The sequence below is a fragment of the Mustela nivalis genome (genome assembly GCF_964662115.1).
Source record: "Mustela nivalis genome assembly, chromosome: 3".
NCBI lineage: Eukaryota > Metazoa > Chordata > Mammalia > Carnivora > Mustelidae > Mustela > Mustela nivalis.
Window position 1 is genome coordinate 156,001,552 of NC_139022.1, and position 17,181 is coordinate 156,018,732.

At 39.4% G+C, this 17,181-nt stretch overlaps 1 protein-coding gene across 1 annotated transcript in view; it reads right to left on the minus strand.

The window, feature by feature from the left end:
- Positions 1-17,181, minus strand: part of CDH6 (cadherin 6) — a 121,199-nt gene that overhangs the window by 29,984 nt on the left and 74,034 nt on the right. Inside the window, exon 3 of the mRNA XM_082724522.1 lies at positions 1,340-1,634. Coding sequence (XP_082580648.1) covers positions 1,340-1,634 — 295 coding nt within the window. The remainder of the gene's footprint in view (positions 1-1,339; positions 1,635-17,181) is intronic.

Genomic DNA, 17,181 nt, shown 5'->3' on the forward strand with positions numbered 1-17,181 from the left:
TATCATCACAATGATGTGTTGATTCATGATAATGGTTAATATGAACATAACTGTGCCTGTGTACAAATGAGAAAGTCTTCCCTTCTTCAAGACATGTTACTTCTAGCTATCCCCAAATATTTGTAATACATATTAATTCTATCATGGCTTTGAAAGTGAATAGCACCTCCTATAGTTGTGCAGTGACACCTTGCATGTCAAGTTTTGTTTTCTGGAAACTGTTTTCCTGGCTGGTGCAACTGTGAGAGGTGCTTCATTAATTCTTCCTGCCTTTTAGTATGTGGAAGAAAGAAATTTTTTTCCTAACAAATCTTCCTTTTAAAATTCTAATCCCTCTCTCTTGCTTTGCTGATGGTTTGTGGTTTTTCTAACAAAACTGAGTGGCTTTAAGTAATGAGATGAGCGACTTCTTGATGAGAAAGATTTAGAGGGTTTACAATCATTTCCATGGATTAGGTTTTTCCAAGTCTTGGAACTGTGACCTAAAACGTTTCTGATATCTGACTCACAGGATTATAGAAAAGTTATTATTATGTAATTTAGCCCTTCTGAAGTTGACACTGAATAAAAATAAAAATAACCCTTTACACAAGTAGCTTAAAAGTTGTCACTGGATCCCATGAAGTATTTTAATGTAGCTAAGTGTGATGTCAGTATGACCTTTTAAAATTTAAATTCTGTTAACCTTCTCCCAATTTAAGCAAATTAAAGCCATACTTGTTAACTTTAAAATTTCTAGTAGAATTGTGCACAAAATATTAATTCATCATATTAATGTCATGAATAATGACATTAATTTCCATCACTTAGTAAAAGATATAACCCCTAGACATCATCATCTGCACATTGTTTTAAAGATTTTTTTTTTTTAATTTTCTTTGGGTCTCTTTCCCAAATACATAGTTAATTAAAGCAAATGTCATTACTCTTCAGTCTGGATGTAAATTCAGGCTTTTGTTTTACAATGGGGAGATCCTCACTTCAGGCCCAGTACCAATATATGCTAAGAGAGGTGGAGAGGGCTTCTTCTCTCAGCCAGGGCAGGAAGTGGTTGAGGTGATGTCTCTTTCTTCCTCCTGTTCTTGCCTGCCATTTTTCATCCCTTCATCATTATAGGAAATACTGTTTTCTTAAAGATAATGATAAAATGGGGCTAGAGTAATATTAGGAAATGTAGGTGCACTTAGCAAAAGGTCATGAAGGAAGTTTTTGAAATAGGATAGCTTAAGAATTTAGCATCTAAATTCACTCAACTTAGTAAATTTCACTCTTGGGATCCTTTACTCAGTTGATGTACTAGAGGAGAAACATTGTATGGTTGAAATCGGATCTCACTCACCAACATCAGACATTTCGGGAACAGTGGCCGTGTAAACATCCTTGGTAAATATTGGTTCATTGTCGTTGATGTCATGGATCTTGATGATGAATTCGGATTCAGGCTCCACTGGCCTCCCTGTCCTTCTGTTTATAGCTTGAGCTCGAAGGATGTAAACAGGTTTTTCTTCCCTGTCCAGCCTCTTGGTGGCCTGTATATCCCCTGTGTTTTCATTGATAATGAAGAGATCTCCTGCTCCATCTCCTGAAAGGATATATTTAAGTGATCCATCTCCTCTATCCTGGTCTGAATGTAACTAGTGTAGAAAAAAAAAATTAAAGAAGGTAAAAGTCAAGCATGTGATTCTAAACTGTTTGTCATTATGATGCTTGCTCGCTACGTCAACTTTCATTCAATCCTTTCTGAGGGATGCGGGTTTGGGTTTTGTTTTGTTTTGTTTTTCTCACTTAAATTCTCAATAGTAATGCCATTCATTAATGAATGTTTCCTTCCAATCACAGGAATTTCCAAAACTGGGACAGATCTTATAGAAAATGTGTAATCCTTGTTTTAGAAAAGGGAATTCTAAAAGCCAGAGTAATAGCAAGATGCCCAAGGACACATTAAGTTGGCTGGAATAGTTTCACTATTTTCCTGGCAGCATTCAGATTTTACAAATCCACTCTCCTCCTCTCTTTCATGTGTCTGGACATACAAGAGAAGTGGTATGCTATTGAGAAAAGGGGTTTGGTTTTTGAAACAGAGACCTGAGTACATTCTACCTCTGTATGTTTCTATCTTGGTAAATTTAGGGAACCACCCAGTCTTCTTGAATCTTTTTTTTTTTTTTAAAGATTTTATTTGTTTATTTGACAGAAAAAGACACAGCTAGAGAGAGAGCACACGCAGGGGGAGTGGGAGAGGGAGAAACAGGCTGCCCACTGAGCAGAGAGCCCAATGTGGGGCTCAATCCCAGGACCCTGGGATCATGACCTGAGCCAAAAGCAGATGCTTAATGACTGAACCACTCAGGCGTCCCTCCTTGAGTCTTATGTGATGGCGTTTATAATCACTTTTCTGTGAAGATGTAATATTTATTTAATTACTTATGAAATTCAACTCAAAGCATTTGAGATATATTGTATTGTTAGGAAGAGTGCCTTGAAAAAAATCCCTTGGCTAGGCAATTTACAAGGTCACTGAGAACAAGAATATTTACTACTCAGAATTTCATTGAATATAGTTGACGATCTTCTAAAAACTGGAGCCAGACTGAAGTGGAATGGTCTCCATTATGAGGCAGTGTGTTCCCTGACGATCATCAAGCAGAGGCTCTGGTAAAACTGTCAGTGAAATGCATCTGGGTTAAAGGTGGAATTAAGGAAATGTTAATATACCATTGAAACGAAGATAATGACTCTAACTTTGATGAAGTGCCCATGTTGCCTCTCTCAGAGATGATTTCTAGAGCACTGAGTTCCTGTAGTGTCCTTGGTTCCCTTTTTCCCATCTCAGAAAAAGTTTAGAAGGAATTTTCTTAGGAATTATCTTAGGTCTTCAGATAAGTGAACCCTATCCACAAATTTGCAGAAGTGAAAATGGAAGAGAACTATTTTAAAATCCTAATTATAAGCATCAGCTACACAGAGAGGAGATAGTTTATTGGGAAGTTAGCTAGTCCTTAAACCTTATTTCATCTCTGTCTAGACAGAATATGGGCCACATTACAACAAGAATGGCAGTAGTAGCTAGCAATGGCTAAGCCAACTTGGTGTCCCAGTGATTAACACTACATGAAATGCGTGAAGTAGCATCTTCAAGCACATTTGAAAATAGACTCTCAAGCCAAAGAAGGACTTTGAAAATAAGCGAATCCAGCCTTTCTGAAAGTGTATCTCATGAATTTTATTTTTATAAAGTGCTAAGGAAGAGGGGTTCTGTGCTCCCATCAGTTTTGGAAATACTTCATCTTCTGTCTTTTTCTGGGGGTGTCACCCAGTGTACATTAACATATTAAAGGCTGTGAATGCCTACAGTTCAAAACTACTTGATTTTATTTAATCTAACTTCCCTGAACATTCTTGTGTGAAGAATCCTTCTGGAGTGGGAATTCCCGAGGACAGTTTTTCAAGAAACACACTTTGGGGACGATGAACTAACTGAATCCATCATCACTGAGTCAAGACTCCAGTTTATGTACTGTTTTCAAAAACCGTACACCTTGTGTGACAGTCAGAAGCTTAGAACTTGAGCACAAGAAAAGGCCTTATAGATTCTTCAGCGCAACCTCCCTGTTTTTAGAGATCGGGAAACGGTATCCAACGCCACACAGCTAATGCTAGTTAAAAGCAGAGTTTGAGGAAGAGAATATTATTCGTACAATTAGTAGCCTTGAAAGCAATTTGGCAGAAATAATGGAAGATAAATGGGAACAGGGAGGGAATTGCTTAGAAGTGAGACGAACGCAGTTAAGAAATGTAAAACAAAAGAGGACTCCATGATTTGTGTAATGTGATATGCTAAGGAAATGTTGAAACCGTGATTACACAGAAAGAGCCACTGGGGAAAGTTTAACTCTCCATTGTCAAATTCTAATGACTGAAGAGAGCTCTTAAAAAGCGATTTCATTAACTCATGAGTAATGAAACCAACATCACTGCCCATTGGATCTGGCTTCCGGGCAACCATGGTTAGCAAACCTGGCAGAGGGTGGGGGGCACAGCACCAGAGTCCCAAATAGGGGCTGTGTTCATTCGGTCTCCCTCACACGTGTCAGATCATAGCAGAGCCAATTAGCCTCCCTGAGCCAAGATCCTTATCAATAAAATGAGGATAATAGAAGCACAGGACAAGGCTATCAGGAAGATCTAATTAAAGACCATGTACAAATACTATATAACTCCTATGTAAACATGCAGTAAAAGCACATTTTAAGATATGATTCCTGTTATCTCCCCATTCATAATAAGTGTGTTCTGACTCTTATTTTGACTTTGAGAACTTTGTTGTAAGGACTTTGAAAACCCAATTTTACAAACACATGGTATCTCTAAGGCAAAATCTGTCATCAAAAGCTAGTATTCTTCTCCTGGGTGGCAAGTGCTGTCTTTCCACGTGATGAATAGTCTTCTGCCTCCCGCTAGATTGTAGACTTCCCTCGGCTGGGTCTCTCATCACTCTCAATATGTAATTGTTGCCCACTTAGTAGGTGAATACCACATCTGGCCACAAGATTTATTCAGGTAAAAGTAATCAGAAACTTATTTTTAGCTGTCAGGAGACACCATTCCGATGACTTATAGAACACACACCTGAGATGGTATGAAAGGGCAGTGGAGACACCAACTAAGAGTATGAACAGGATTGCTCTCCAGATCCCCATTCTGATTTATCAGTATTTGAAACCTAGTGGGAAAATGCATCTCTTTACCCAGGCGTTGTCTGATAATAAAACAATTTAACCTCATCCCCCTCGAAGTGCAATGCCTGCGTCTGAGAGAGTGCGGAGAGCAGAAGCCTCCAGAAGCCTTTGTGTGTTCTTTCTCCTTCTGCTGAACTCCCCTGGGGCCACTTCTTTTCTGTCTTCTTGGGGAGAAGAGGAAACAGAAGACATGAGTGCTAGAGAAAGTGGCGGTGGCAACCAGACATTAGGGGTTTATTGAGCACTTAGATTTTAATTGGATTTTTTCCTTTGTGATGTCATTCATCATGACCACTGTAAAAGGCAGAAGTTAAACAACAACAAATAAAAGGTTGCAGGCTGCCCGAGGCATGTTTTTACTAATTTCAGTTTAATGTGGCTGTTCCATTAAGTTTAATCATCTGGCTCACTTTTAACGATTCACCATCAAGTAAAAATTATCCACTTTCCTCAGAAAGTCACATCTCATCCGGGGCTGGCAGGACTTTTTACTACTGTACCTGTAGTGTTCCAGAAGGAGCTGGTGGTCTTTGCTTGCTTTTCTGTTGATTTATTGTTATTTCCAAGTGCAACACATTGACAAATAAATACGGGGACCTGGGGTTGCAGACACAGCCCTGCGGAGGGTCACGCCAGAGCAGTGCCAGGCTGTTTTTACCGCCTTTTTGTCCCAGCTCTCAACTGGATTTGGACTCCACTTCAAAGGTATAACACTAATCGTGCTGATTTTTACAAGCTGATGCCGCCCTATGCCTCCCATTACCCGTGTGTCACTGAGTCGCTGAGTCGGTGATCAAACTGAGTCTTCTAAGCATATGCATCCCTGAGACAGAAAACAGAGTCTAAACCAAAGCTTACCTCCACGACACACCTGGGGGACAACCCACCACGGCCCAAAAGGTTTATGGGATTTTTTTGCTGAGGTAAAAAAAAAAAAATTAGATTATGGCGAATATGCTTATAGAGCGTAGTGCCGAGGCTATGTGGCCATTTGTGAAAGGTAAAGGATGACAGTCAGATATATCATATGGCAGCCCAAGAACAGTAGTGAAAAGGTGTCTGAATGGGACTGAATTGGAGAAACTGGAGTGACAGCAGAGAGAGAGAGAACACAATTTTGTTAACTAGATTGAACATTATTTTAAATTAAGAAAATAAGTCTATAATCAAGTTAGGACAAACTGAGGCTTCACTGAAAGAGATCTATCTATCTATCTATCTATCTATCTAGATCTATATCTACAATGCATGATACGTAATATTGTGAAGATTGTGAAGAGCTTGTTGGGTAGAGTTTGTACAAGGAAGACCCTCAACCTTGCTTGGAGGAATTAAAAGTAGATTCTGTTTTGTGATTACAGGGCCAGGTAAATAAAAGTATCTTTCAGTAAAATTTTATGTTGTATATTTTAATATGCAGTATTTGAATGCTAATGATCTAGTATACGTTAACTAACTTATGTCTGATGATTGCTTCGCAAGTGAAAACGCCGGTGGCAGCACATTACTGGGGCAGGTTGCTGGAACTAGTTAGAAATGGGGCAAATTCTCAGGCCCTTCCCACCTTCATAATCAGAACCTCAAGGGGGGGGGACCTTCCCGCAATCCCAATATTTGGGTTTGTTTGCTTGTTTTAACATATTATTTATTTGTTTGAGATAGAGAGAGAATGAGCAGGAAGAGCAGCAGAGGGAGAGGGAGAAGCAGACTCCCCGCTGAGCAGGGAGCTGGATGTAGGGCTCAATCCCAGGACCTGGGATCATGACCTGAGCCAAGGGCAGGCACTTAACTGACTGAGCCAACCAGGAGCCCCCAGGAATCTGCGTTTTAAGAAGTCTTCTAGGTAATTCTGATGAGTGTTCAAGTGTGAGAACCGCTGCCTTAACTAGTACAATCACAATAGTTAAGAACACGGACTAGGGTAAGAGAAAGAAATGGGCATGGGGTACCTGGCTCAGTTGGTAGAGCACGAGACTCTCGATCTCAGAGTTGTAAGTTTGAGTCCCATGTTGGGTGTAGAGATCACTTAAAAAACATAAGATCTTAAAAGAGAGAGAGAGAGATGGATGGAAATGCTTGCTAGCTACCAGCTGTGTAACTTTGGGGACCTTAGTTAATTTCTCCGTGTTCTCGGTTTTCTCATCTCTATGATAGGAATAGCAACCATACTGAGTTTATGAGGACATCGCTCTGAAAATTAATAAAATAATGAATGTAAAATGCCTCACCGGAGGCCTAACTCAGAGAAATGCTTCAATGAATCATCCTCACATCATAAACATGAAGTATTCAGAAGGTGGAAAGATTTGGGTCTGAATTCTGACTTTCCTGCTAATTAGCTAAATTAATTAGCTTAGTTTCATTCTGTCGTCTCTAAGGTAGAACTCAGAATAATCGACTTTGCCAGTTATTTCTCCTCTACTTGTCCCTTAAAAGTTGGTCACCGTTAGGCCAGTGTCTTAGGTCCTTGTCTTTCCTCATTTCTCATGTTCTCCCCTGATGAGATCATCTCTCTATTTTCCTGTGTTCGAATATTATCTCTGTGCCCTTGATGCTCAAATCAATAGATGACCCCAGGGCAGACCATTTTCTCAAGATCCAGAGTCAAAGATGCATTTGATTTCCAGGAGAGTCTCTTGGACAGCTTACACTCAGACTTCTAAATTGACTTCATCACCTTCTCTCCACACCTGCTCCTCCTCTGTATGTCCCGTCTCTGTGAAGGCCACCAGAGTCATCCTAGATCCTCCCCTCTGCCTCCATCATCTACTTCATTAAGACACCAACCTCCTGTCAGTTCTACCTCTTACATCTATCTTGACTCACCTACTTGTTTTCCTTTCCACCACCCCAGTCCAAGTCCCTGCCATTTCTCCCTGGTCTGTTGCAATGAGGCTCTCTTAAAACACACCCTGTCTTGCTTCCTCTCAGTCTATTTTCCTTGTTGAAACTAGCCCGACTTAAACAGTAATAATACCACCGCTGAGGATGCCATTTCTCTTCTAATTAAATCCTGCAGGGTTTTCTCTTTACTCTCAGGATAAAAGTGCTCATCTTCACTCCTTAACATGACCTCCAAAGTCCACCGTGGTCTCTGCCCCCTTGCTAGCCTCCTCAGCCTCCACTCTCTCCCTGATAGTCCTTATTTCAGCATACTCTGCTTATTATAGTTTCTAAAGGATGCATTAGTCTCTTTCATATCTCGCCCTCTGCATATGGTCCCCTTGGCATAAAGTCCTTCTGAACAACTTTCACCCGGGTGATCCCACTCATATATCAGATCTGCATCTATCTCCTCAGGAAAGCCTTCCCTAAGTAAGCTATTAGTCTAAGTTAGATTCCTTTGCTATACATTCTTGATTTATTCCCCACTTAGCCATTGGCGGAGTCTATCTCTTTGATGGCTTATTTCCATGTTTCACTCAGCAAATAGCTTCATTGGAAGTTTCATGAAGGAAAGTACCCAAACTGTCTGGTTCATTTCTGTATTCTCAGCACCTGACATACTGGCCCATTATAGGTCCTCAATAATGAATGGTTTTAAAGAATGAATGAATGAGTGTTATAAAGATAAAATTGGACAAAATAATCAATAATCAGTGAGGGTTTTTGACACATAGAAAGCAATCAATAAATCTTAGTGTCCTCCATCTCCTGTCTCACTTGATTTTAGTATAACTCTATGTACCAAGATTCCACATTCCTGAAGGTTCCAGATCACTTGGCAGTCACAACCAAACATTAAGTACATGATTTAATCTGAGAAGTCTGAGGGAGGAATCCAAGTTATTGCCTCAGATCTAAAAACACTTCTTTAATAAGCAATAAAAATACTAATACAATAATAAAGCCAGCTTTATTGAGTTTATTGAAGAGAATAGACAAATTAGAAATCCAGCAAGTACATTAACCATTGTATGTCCACTGAGTCTTCGACAGAAGTCACCTGTTAATGGTGAAGAAGCTTCAAGATATATTGAGCTATATTTCAAATATCCTTCTGTTGCCAAAACTAATAGATGATGAATGGAAAATACTCCATTTCACAGAAACATTGTTCCATAATAAAACTAATTTAACTTTATGAACCAAGACCATTGAAAAACATGTATGGGCCTGGACAGCTGCATGAGACAGTGAATTAAAAAAACACCACACTTGCCTTCTGCAAACTTGAAGTTTAGGCTTGGAAGAACTGACTCAGAATAAAAGCAGAAATTAGACACTTGAGTACTCTTATTAAGTATTAGGAATAATAAGGTAAGTAAAGAGCCAGAGAATGGCATAGAAACCACTTGTAAATTGCACAAAGGGAAAGTCAGGGAATATATCAGCCCTTTGAGGGTTTATGAAGACTTCTTGGAGAGGGTAACATTACTGATGGGAGAAAAATGACTGAGCATCCAGCATGAGCACGTAGCATGGTTACCAGACTCAGTGTGGGAGAAAATCAGAGGAGGCTTTGAGAATGTGCCTGGGGTAATAAAAGCAATAAAGTCAGCTAAAATAGAAACGCGCCTTCCCTTGAGTTGCTGGCCACGTATTTGCGCACACTGCACTCAGATGTGCAAGGGAAGATGCAACTTCCTTTTTTTTTTTTTTTTTTATAGTTTATCCCTTAAGCTCTAATCCCATTGAGTATTAGGAACTCAATATTAGGTTGCACATCGAGTCAATAATTTAATGCAATCCAATAACGTCTACCTGATTCAATAACAGAGTCTCTTTAGATAACTCATTTAGATAAATCTCAGTCTTTCTGGCTTCTGCTTTCTCCTTTTGCCCCTGACCCAGTCCAACATACCATCTGGGTATATAAAGAGAAGAGACTCACATGGCCTGAGTTAGAGGGAAATTTGGGGGCTTTGGAATTAAGGGCAGTCCTTGTCTTGCCCTCTAGCCCACTGGTTTCTAGACAAGATCTGTCATCCGCTACTTTCCTCAGTGGCATCTGTGCTTTTTGGCAGGTGGAAACATGATCTCTGTTCCCCAAGATCAAAGCTGCGTATCTCCATCCTGCCTGCCTCATTGTCATCAGAAACCCCCGGGACATCAGCCTCTGACTTCCATTGCTCTTGGCTCCTGTGGGCCTGGCTACAGGGCAGCTTTGTCTTTGATAGGTACCATCTATGGCATCATCTACCCCTTTCTTGCCGTGGAGAAGCCTGGGTGGTCTCCTGGGAGCAAAAAGGGGCTGCCCCTTCACCATATGGTTGCCTCAAAAGGAAATGGACAAAAACCAGTCTACTTTCACCTTTAACCCACAAACTTGCCACTCTTCCCCCAGGGCCTTCAGATATGTAATCTCAAGGTCGTAGAAAGGACTTCAGACACACACAGGACTGTCTGTTTCTGTGTTTAATGGCTGGGACTGTGAAATCCTCCCTTGGTTTTAGGAATTCCCCACCAAACAGATTTCAGTGGGAGGAAGAGCCAATTCCTACTATAAAGTCAGTTAGATGATGGGAGTGGAAACATGACCCGCAGCCTGGAGCCTGGCACCGATAATTTTTGGTGACTATATATATAAATGGAATTTGTGAGTTTTGTTCTAGTTGGGTAGATTATCTCTTAATACATTAAATGGGCTCGAAAAGAATCTAGAAAATCTCTTTTCCTCTAACAAAACTTAGGATCAAGCTGCCTCCATATCCCACGTTCTTTTTCAAGTACACTATGTTGCCTTCCATGATGACCTGAAAAATTATATTGTCCTATTCAGTATAAATAATTTGGTTGATTTCTATAACAGTGAAAATACTTTATCTTTAAAGCATTCTCCTATAGGATTCTCAATTTGGCAACTGATCTGACTGGGATTTGGGGAAAAAAATAATGGGAGACATCTATTAAGCTTATTCTATGGAACAGGAAATGTGCTGACCTCATTACATAGATTATATAAATTGTTACTCATCATGAAACTCTTCATATTTCCTCTTAAAAGATGAGGAAACTGAGGCAAGCTAAGAGTTTCTTAGCATTATACCACCAGCAAGAGCAGCATTTGAGTCAGTATTCTGTTAACCAGAACATGAATATTATCTCTGAGTGTTTACATTCAGGCCTATGAACATCCATTTAAGGATTACTCTGTACCAAACCATATTTTAATTAATTAGTTAATTAACTTATTTTAGAGGGGGGGAGGGGCAGAGAGAGAGGAACAGAGCAAAAGAAGCAGGCTCCCCATTGAGTGTGGAGCCCGAGTCAGGGCTTGATCTCATGACCCTGAGATCATGACCCTGAGCCGAAATCAACAGTTAGGATGCTTAACCGACTGAGCCACCCGGGCACTCCCTCAAACAATATTTCAAGTGCTGAATTACAAAGATCTATCTAATTCAGGATTTTCAACCTCTGCACTACTAACATTTTGGGCTGAGTAACTCTTTATAGTGGGACCTATCTTATGCATTGTAGAATGTTTAGCAGCATTTCTGGCCCCTACCCACTAGATACCTACAGGACTTTTCAAGTTATGACAACCAAAGAGTGTCTTCAGATGTTGTCAAATGTCCACTGGGGGACTAAATGCCTCTATTGAGAACCACTGATTGAATTCTGTCTGTTTGTCTATCTATCTATCCATCTGTAGTCCATCATCTTTCTACGCTTCCATTTTTTTTTCTCATTTGTGTACCTTGTAACTTTTAAAATACATTCAAATAATACCATACAGATTCTGCATTTGCAGAGATTCCACATAACCCCACTCAATTCAGTCTTTTATCTTTTGTTAGATTTAATAACCATTGAAACAGACCTTGTGTTATGTGGAGGAGAACTTCTGACAAAGTGCTAAAAGCAAAAGAATTTTAAATCTAAACTCAGGAGAAATTTATTAATTCCCTTGACATTTATCTTTTACACTCAATACCTTGAATTTAATGTCAGAAGTACCAGAGTAACTATAAAATGAACAAAACTTCTGTGCTATAATAGTTGTGGTAGGCAGAATAATAGCTCTCCCAAAGATGTCTACGTCCTAATTTCTGGAACTAGTGAGGAAGTTACATTTCCTGGCAAAAGGATTTTACAGATGTGATGAAGATAAAGGTTTTTAGACAGGGAGATGACTCTAGGTTACCCAGGGGAGCCTAATGTAATCACCAGGGTCCTTATAAGGGAAAGGGGAGAGTGGGAGTCAGATGGAGATGGGATGATGCATAGAGGTCAGTGTGTGTGTGAGAGAGAGACAGAGAGACAGAGATTTGAAAAAAATGGGTTGCTGACTTTGAAGAAGGAGAAGAAGACTCTGAACCAAGGAACACAGGCAACCTCTAGAAGCTCAAAAAGTCAAGGAAACGGATTCTTAGACACCTTGATTTTAGCCCAGTAAAACCCATTTCAGACTTCTGACCTCCAGAATTGTCAGATACTAAGTTTGTACTGTTTTAAGCCACTAAGTGTGTGGTGATTTGTTTCAGCAACTGTAGAAAACAAGGTAGGGTAGTTCTTTATCTTCGGAATTCAAGGTAGACCCAAATTGAATGTGGTCCCTCAAGAATCCCAGGAAAGAGTGTAGAACACACCTTTGACCAGCACTTACTGAGTGTCATGTACCGCAAGAGAGTGTTGTGTGTTACGTCAGTTAATTCTCATGACTCCAGGAGCTAACCTTTATTTTCTCCAGTTTTTTTGTTTGTTTTTTCCAGAGAAACTGAGGTCGGGGAGGTTAGGTACCTTACCCAAAGTTTAGGGCATGGCCAGGAAGGATACCAGGATCTGCTGAGCTCCAGTGTCTATGCTAATTCATACCAGAGCATACAGCCAAACAGCACTCCCCACAATGATTACGAACGTTTCTGGATTCGTTGTATTTATTATATCAGACCCCAGGCTAAGTTATTTGTAAATTCTATTGGCACAAATAATACAAACTGTAATAGATGTTATTATTCATTTGGGATTTTATCAATTAAACAACTGCCTTTTGGTTTATTCACTGCATGAAGTTATTTCCCCAAAAAGGCATTGTTTACTGCCTTTAGCTTGACTCTGGAAGTCCAAGGTCTTTGGCAGACTACATTAGTCTCAGCTCCTGCTTAGTCTAACGTTTTCATTTTCAAAAAGCCAGTGGTAAATCAAGCTGAGAGCCAGATACTCAGTCAAAAGTTGATTTAGTAAGGCGCCATAACTCACCGGTAACAATCTTACCTTTTTGCCTTATGGTGTGATCTCTTTAGTAATTGCCAAATCTAAGGACACATACCCATACATACCTACACACATGCTCCCTGTGCCCCCCTCTCTTATTTCCCTCTCACTCTGACACATACACTTTGGAAGGAAATATTAACAGATGAATGCAGACCTTTGAGACAGGATGACTGAAATGGCAGAAATTAAAAAAAAAAAAAAATTCTCACTAGCTAATGGACTTTTCCCAAAATGGATTTTTCTTCAGAAGTAAGACATAGGGGTGCCTGGGTGGCTCAGTGGGTTAAGCCTCTGCCTTCAGCTCAGGTCATGGTCCTAGCATCCTGGGATCAAGCCCTGTATTGGGCTGTCTGCTCAGCGGGGAGCCTGCTTCCTCCTCTCTCTCTGCCTGCCTTTCTGCCTACTTGTGATCTGTCTGTCAAATAAATAAATGAAATATTTGAAAAAAAAAAGATGTAAGAAATATATTGGCTATAATATTCTTATATTGACTCTTAAGATCTAAAAAGTTAAAATTATATTTTTATAAAACAAGTAGTTTCCTTGAGAGAGGGTCTGTTTCTTGTTCAAATTCTTAAATCTCGAGCATCCTATATGTATTCAATAAATGATGACCAAAGGGAATTCTGTAGCCTACTCTTAAGTTCTGACAACTGATCCTGGGAGAGAATATTATGAGCTCATTCACTTATTAGTTTTTTCGCGTGGGAACCAGTTTGTAAGTTTAGGATTTGAACAGTTCCCTTTTCTTTTTCTTTTCTTCCCCTCCCCCCTCCTCCCTTCCTTTAAGCGACCAATGAAACAACCTCAATGAAAAGAAATGTGAATGATCTGAATGGCCAGGCTGGGGAAAATGTTCTCACAGTAAGTTAGTGCATGAATTGGAGGACTCTTCTAGGGCTCTAACTCCTAAGCCTTTATGCTATGGTTTCATTTGCGCACCATGTCTAAAATACTTTCTGCTACTCTAATATCTTAATAATGTAGTGTAAGGCAAGAGTATTAGACTCAGATATATCAAAAAAGCTGGACTTTGGCCCCAGCTTTGGTACTTGCACGTAGTGACAGTGGTCTCTTAACCCCTCTGGGACTGTTTTCTCACACCCAAAAGGATTTAGTCCTGCTCAAATGGAGGACTTGTGTGGTCATCCAAGGAACACTTTTTTGCAAGAACGCTTCATAAATTGTAGCACCTGGTAAAAGTGTAAGAAAACATTACCATTGCTCTTTATCTCATTACAAATTTTCTGGAGTACCTTTGCTTGCCAGGGAGTAATTTCTTTTGTGTTATATTTTCTATTCTGTCTCTCCCCATCCTGCACCCTCCCCTCCCTTTCCTTAGAAATTACCTGATGGTTTGCCATTGTAGTAAAGTACCAACTGTGGCACTATCATTCTAAAACTCTAGTAAGTTGATATCTAGACTGTCGAAAGGGAGAGAAAATGGACTAAAATACTGCCATTCGAGTTTGACCAAGTCACTTAATTTTCTTGATTGTGTTTTAAAAGCATTTTCCTTTAAGAGGCAGGTGAGTCCGTGATCACCAAGATAAATAGCACAAGGTAAATAGCTCCTCCCTTTTTATTCTTTTTACATAATAATCGTAGTTGGGAAGATGGATAGAATACTCAAGATATAAATTGTCTTGAGGTGCCTAGGTGGCTCAGTCGGCTCAGCATCTGCCTTCTGCTCAGGTCGTGATCTCAGGGTCCTGGGATGGAGCCCCGCATCGGGCTCCTTGCTCAGCAGGGAGTCTGCTTCTCCCACTGCGTGCTGTTCCCCTTGCCTTGCTCTCTCCCTCTCACACTGACAAATAAGTAAATAAAATCTTAAAATAAAATGTTAAAAAAGATATAAATTATCTCATTACAGAGAATTTTTTTCTTCCTTTTTATTATATCTGTATGAGAAGGTAGATGCTAGCCGAACCTAATGTAGCAATAATAATTTACAATATATGTAAATTAGACCATCATACTTTACACCTTAAACTTACATAGTGATATATGTCAATTATTTCTCAATAAAAGTGGGTGAAAACAGCTACAATAGAATAAGAAGGTAATTTTTTATAGTCCATTCTGCCTTGCTTGATTTCTAAAAGGGAAGTTTGCTTTCCAGGGGGTAGTTACCCTTACTGGGGGTGGAGGAGGGCAGGAATAGAAGCTCTAGACTGTAGATTAAGTAAGGAAATGGGCCAGAGTCTTATGCTTTACAATTCGTGGAAAGAAAACAATAAAGCATGCTAAAATTTTGCTTAACTGTACGTTAAAGCAGAATTTTTTGGCATCTTCTCTTCCCAGGTTCTCTTCTGAATTGTACTTGTATATAAATGATAGAAAAGAGTTAAGATGAGATTATTTTCCAGAAATGATTATTTTCCCCCGAACTCAAAATATGTTGATTGGGAGACTATATAGTTGATAAAGAAAAGAATTAGTCATTATATAGAATTTTCCTCTCCCTGTATCATCACATTTTTCTCCATAGTTGATTTTTTTGTGTGTGTGAATCATGGCAATCAACATTTTCAGGTCTTAAATGCTTTCTTTTTTACCACACACTCGAATTGTCTACACAATGTAACTTCCTAGGAATTTTAAGAAAAATGTGCTTTCTATTGGCCAGCTCTTACTTTCCCCCATTTTGCTTCAAACTTCCTTAAACTGACACCCTAAATGTTGTCTGGTTTTCATTTGTAAAAGTCTTAAAAGAATGAACTTTTACAATATGATATTATTTCCTGTATGTTTTCTTTTTATCTTTCTTATTTATGCACATACAACTGTATTGTCTTCAGTTTCTCTGGTTTGCACTAAGGTAGCTCGAGCTTTTTCCTATTGTACCATAAAATACTTGTGTCATCTTGATGTGAAATTTCCAGAGGTAGCTTCCATGGAAAGACATAATAAATTTGGTTTATATGTTTACTACCTAATATATCCTTGAACTTTAAAGACTTTAGATGTTCACTTGTCAACCCAATGACACAAAGCACTATCAGCGATATCCATATCAAACTATGTGCACCAATAAACTGGGAAACACTTCTAGACTACATGGCAGGTTTTTATCTCTTTAGTCATTGCAGCTTAATTCAAGTAATATTTGGCTGTTTCCAAGGTGCATATCTGTGCCAAGCACTTTTAAGGATACATAGATGAATAAAACATGTACTCTAGGGTCCTGCAGAGTTTACAAAGATATGAGTATGTGAAAAGATTCAAATTCAATATCTAAAGTACTAATTGAAAAAGGAGACCTGGGACCCAATATAAAACACTGTTCAATATGAAAGGTCAAAGTTGAACTTTAAACAAAGAATTAATTATTTCACTCTTAAAAAGGTGAAGCATTCAGGGTAAGAAATTAAGTCAGGAATGATTTTTCCCTCAGCAAAACTTTGGTTCAATAATATAAGGAGATTATGATATTAATTCCAACCTAACAACTTAATTATGATTACTCCAACTTAAAACATGAGTATACCCTAAGTGCAATAGTAATTTTTTGCATTGTTGGATGCATTCAAGTTTATATTGAGAAAAATGATGAGACCTAATTAGACCCTTAACATTTCATAGCCATTTAAATAATATTAATTCCAAATTGTGGTTAAAGTGATGACTTTTTTTTTTTTAAGATTTTATTTATTTATTTGACAGACAGAGATCACAAGTAGGCAGAGAGGCAGGCAGAGAGAGAGGAAGGGAAGCAGGCTCCCCGCTTAGCAGAGAGCCCGACTGTGGGGCTCGATCCCAGGACCCTGAGATCATGACCTGAGCTAAAGGCAGAGGCTTTAACCCACTGAGCCACCCAGGCGCCCCAGGTGATGATGTTTTAAAACGAGATAATAAATAGCCTTAATAGAAGGATCTACAAAATTTACCAGGGTCATCAAACAGCGTGAAGAGTGGTGCACATTTTATTTTTAGTTTGGTTGGGATGATAAGGAAGACCCTATTTTTCTATATGCGTAGTTCTCTGAATGGCCCTTATGAGTCACATCTGCAGCTGTCTTAGCTGCTTGGCCCCGTCTTCTGGCCCATCACACTTGATTTCACGGAATGAGTCTGAACATTAGGGGAACAATCCCCAGGGCACCTTTGGTTCTTCCTTCCCTTTGCTGTTCCCGTTCTTTGAGGGCACACCTGATTGCAGGGGGCCTTCCCTTCTTAGACGGGCTTCCCTTTGTGAGTATGATATGCCAGACCCTGTTCTCAGCTCTTTTTGTGTATTAATTTATTAAATCCTCACCTCAGTAACTTTCTTACTCCC